At 44.0% G+C, this 3607-nt stretch overlaps 1 protein-coding gene across 1 annotated transcript in view; it reads right to left on the bottom strand.

Annotated features, from left to right (window-relative positions):
- The window catches only part of HHIPL2 (HHIP-like 2), a 16846-nt gene extending 15974 nt beyond the window's left edge, over nucleotides 1-872 (bottom strand). The window contains exon 1 of the mRNA XM_009587648.1: nucleotides 459-872. Within this exon, the coding sequence (XP_009585943.1) occupies nucleotides 459-842 (384 nt within the window). The 5' untranslated portion in view covers nucleotides 843-872. The remainder of the gene's footprint in view (nucleotides 1-458) is intronic.
- Between the last annotated feature and the right edge of the window lie 2735 nt (nucleotides 873-3607).

The following is a 3607-nucleotide window of genomic DNA, read 5'->3' as shown; positions in this document are numbered from 1 at the left end:
AACACAAGCAAAACACATCCCTTCATGGGGTCCAGGGACACAAACACTTTGTCTGAATAATTCCCACATCATTTGATCCTGTAGAATTTGTAATCCAGCACCTAGTAGCTGCAAGCAGAAAGTAAGAATTGATCTGTAACTCTTCCCTTTGTTATGAAAAAGTTAGCAGCGCAGCAGGATTCCCATCATAATCCAAGTTGGGCAATGCTTTCATAAATCATTATTGCTAGCAAATGTCACTATATATTGCCAGATACCACAAAGCAATGCACCTTACACAAAGCACTTTGCAAAATGCATGCTGAGGATTAGGGACCATTACTCCACCAGCCCACATTTCCCCTGCTCCCACACCTCTTTTCACAGCAACGCAGCTAGCTATAAGAGGCTGCCAGAACCAAAACTAACCCCCAAGTCAGCCCAAAGCATAGGATATAGATACTATTTTCCTGCCTTACCTGACACAGGATATCTTTGATATACGTTCCACACAGCTTATGCCCCCGGGGATCAATATAATCCATGATGTCCCAGTATTTTGCTGCAATGCTGTTGTCTCTCTCCTGGTCACAGCAGCCAAAATTTTCGTAGGCAGAGCAAAACTCCAAGTGAAAAGGGGGCTGGAAAGGTGGCCCGTAATCCAGACATTGAGGATGCCCCAGCAGACTGCCTATCAGGCACAACAAGGAGAGGCAAAGAAAGACATATGGGCAGGAAAAGGAAACTCCAGAGCTGCTGCTGCTCCTTCCAGTGCATGGCCAAACATTCACTTCCTTCAGTGTAGGCTTCTTGAGGTCAAATGTATAGACATCCTGGACTTCTTCATGGTATGGTTCATTCATCCTCTCTGTTTTATTAATTGCCAGCCACAGAGCTCAGCATTCACTCAGGTTTGCTTACATTCTCTCTCCCTTTTTCTCTCTGAAGTTTACTACTTGGGTGGAGAGAAACCCTCCGGGCTGCCTCTTTGGAATTTCACACGTCACATAGCTGAACCCTCCCCTCTGGACATTTCTCATGCAGTCATAAACCTAATCCCGACATCTTAGTCTAAATTGGCCGAGAAATCCTTCACCAAGAAATATGAACAACAGATAAAAATACAACACATGATACCTATATACAGAATCTGGTAATCTCTCCCCATTTACAAAAACACAAGACAAGTAATTTTCAATTGCTAATTACTATTTTACTCAACTCAAAATGCACCAAACTGGGGTCTGGTTTCATAAAGACTGAATAGGGGTCATAAAATACAACCTAGTTAAGGCGGCAGTTAACCATAGGTACAGTTAACTTCAGACAAAAAGCTTTACAGATATATTGCTGTTACCTACAAATCCAGGTATAAATTCAGGGTTAAAAATAAGAAATTCAGAAAGAGCGAAAGAGAAAACACATTTAAGGCACCAGAACAACCTGAGGTCAACTGATATTCTGTGGTAACCCCGTACTTACGCTAATTGATTTTAGTGGGTTTTATCTCAGCTGACATTAAACCGATTTAAAGATGCATGAGATCTTTTTTGCCCACTTTTCCCTCTAGTGAAGAATTCATGAGCAATCCCACCAGTCAGCTAGTGAAGTACAGCACCAGCTGCATACGCAGGTGTCCCATGTTTGTACACACTGTACTCAGCCTGCCTTTCTGAGTCGCTCTTCCACAAGCGGACTAAGAGCACTTCGATCACAACCAAGCTCCTTTATCACTCCATCAAAACCAAATGCTTTCCCCTGTTGTACACATTGCTACCCATAACAAGGCACAAACCCACACGCACCCAGAGCGCTCATCACCACTGCGCTGTTACGCATCACGAGGCACAAGTTAGAGAACAGCAGCACACCAAGTGATCCAGCGAAGAGGAGTAAGTCAGGCTTTCCCCTGCAGCCGCGGGAGCGATCAGCCAGTCTGATGCTGTTGGGAAGACGCTTTAGCATGCACCCACTCACTAGACATTTCCATACAGGAAAGCTTACTAAGGAGCAAGGCTTTGTGATCTGCTCTATTGCTTCTGAAACATTAGTGAGGAGCCAAGTAATTAAAAAAAGCAATTAGCTATTTATCCTCCCCACAGATCCTAGGAGATTATGGCCAATGCACATATATCCTTGGTGCTGTTTCTAGCAGCTTCCTACTTACTGCTTCCCCTCGATGGGACACAGGCAGAAAGCGGGGAAAGTGAAGCCGAAGGAAGAATCTCATATATAGGGACTCCTCCACCCATCCAAAACTTTCTCCCCTCTCCCCACACATCACCATTTACTTCTAGGGTCTATCTGCATGTGGCTCAGGGGGGAAGTCAAAGCTCCAGCCCTAGCTTCTCAATACAATAACCAGCATAACATGGCAGCTGAGAACACTCTGATTATAAGTTGCCTGAGAGTCTTTATTGGGAAATGACTGTTTTAAAAAACCTCTGGGTTTTTAACCATCACCTGTTTTGCTGTGACTAACTTGTGGCACCCTGATTGTCCAACAGCTTGCCAATAACACTGTCTCTGCTTAGACTTCAGTGAACTGGAAACACGCCAATCACAAGATTCAGCACTGTCATGAGACAAAGCATTTTAAATCCAAGTATTTAAATCTGCTGAAGTACCAGCTTATCTCAGTTATTGCTCTCATACATTGGAGACAATCACTGAAATTAAGGCATTACACTTTGGTGTTCCCTGGCAATTGACTTATTTTGAAAGCACAATGAACAGCAAGGATAGTAAGTGAGATTATTCACGTACTCTTCATGTGTAAATACAGCCTACAAGTTCCCTATGCTTTTAATTCCTTTAGCATTACTGAGCTTTTTGGGGTAACTAACATTATCCACCTGTTCAACCCATTCCTGTTAAGAGAATGTAAGCGCTTCTCTCCCTTTCCTAGAGATGTGCCACTTGCAGACAAAAACCTCAGAATACTTACCTGTGTAGAGAACTGCACTTCCCAGTCACTTCGGACCAGGAGGCAAGAACACTCCTTGCTGCTCTCTGATGAGGGCAGAAAAGCTAGAATAGCTGTACTCGTGTTTGGCAAGGAGAGAACACACAAGCTCCCACAGAGCCTACCGCTCACATTACCCAAGGACCCCCTGCAGTGGGCAGGCTTTTTTTTTCCTTCCTGACCCCACCTTGGGCCAACATACCACCTCCAGCCATTCTTTAAATGCAACAAGACAAGACTTAGCAGAACTTTCCATTTACCATCGCATATAAGAACACCAATTACAGAAAGCCCAGGAAGAACTGTAAATTCAAACCAGTACAAGGCACATCAATCCTCTGATTCTGCAGGGACTATTCCAATGGTAACACACGCGCCTGTTTAGTGCTGACAATAAGCTTACACTGCTCTGGAAGCTAAGGCAAGTCCTGCCCACATCTCCAGTATGAGCCAGCTGCTCAGAATACAGAGAACATGGTGGGGAAGAAGAAGGAGGTCAAAACACATGGGGTCAACATGCTTTAAAAGCAGCTGACACTTCATTAGCTTGCTTTTCTTGAACTTTAGTAAAGACATTTTTAAAACGGGAAAGCACAAGCAGGAGCATCAAAAACATGAATGGAACGACAGGGAAAGCAGAGGAGAGAGCTGAAGTGAATTATG

Source organism: Fulmarus glacialis, unplaced genomic scaffold (assembly GCF_000690835.1).
Source record: "Fulmarus glacialis isolate BGI_N327 unplaced genomic scaffold, ASM69083v1 scaffold35971, whole genome shotgun sequence".
In the NCBI taxonomy this organism is placed as follows: Eukaryota; Metazoa; Chordata; class Aves; order Procellariiformes; family Procellariidae; genus Fulmarus; species Fulmarus glacialis.
The sequence above is the reverse complement of the archived record's forward strand: the minus strand, read 5'-3'. Positions and strand labels throughout refer to the sequence as shown.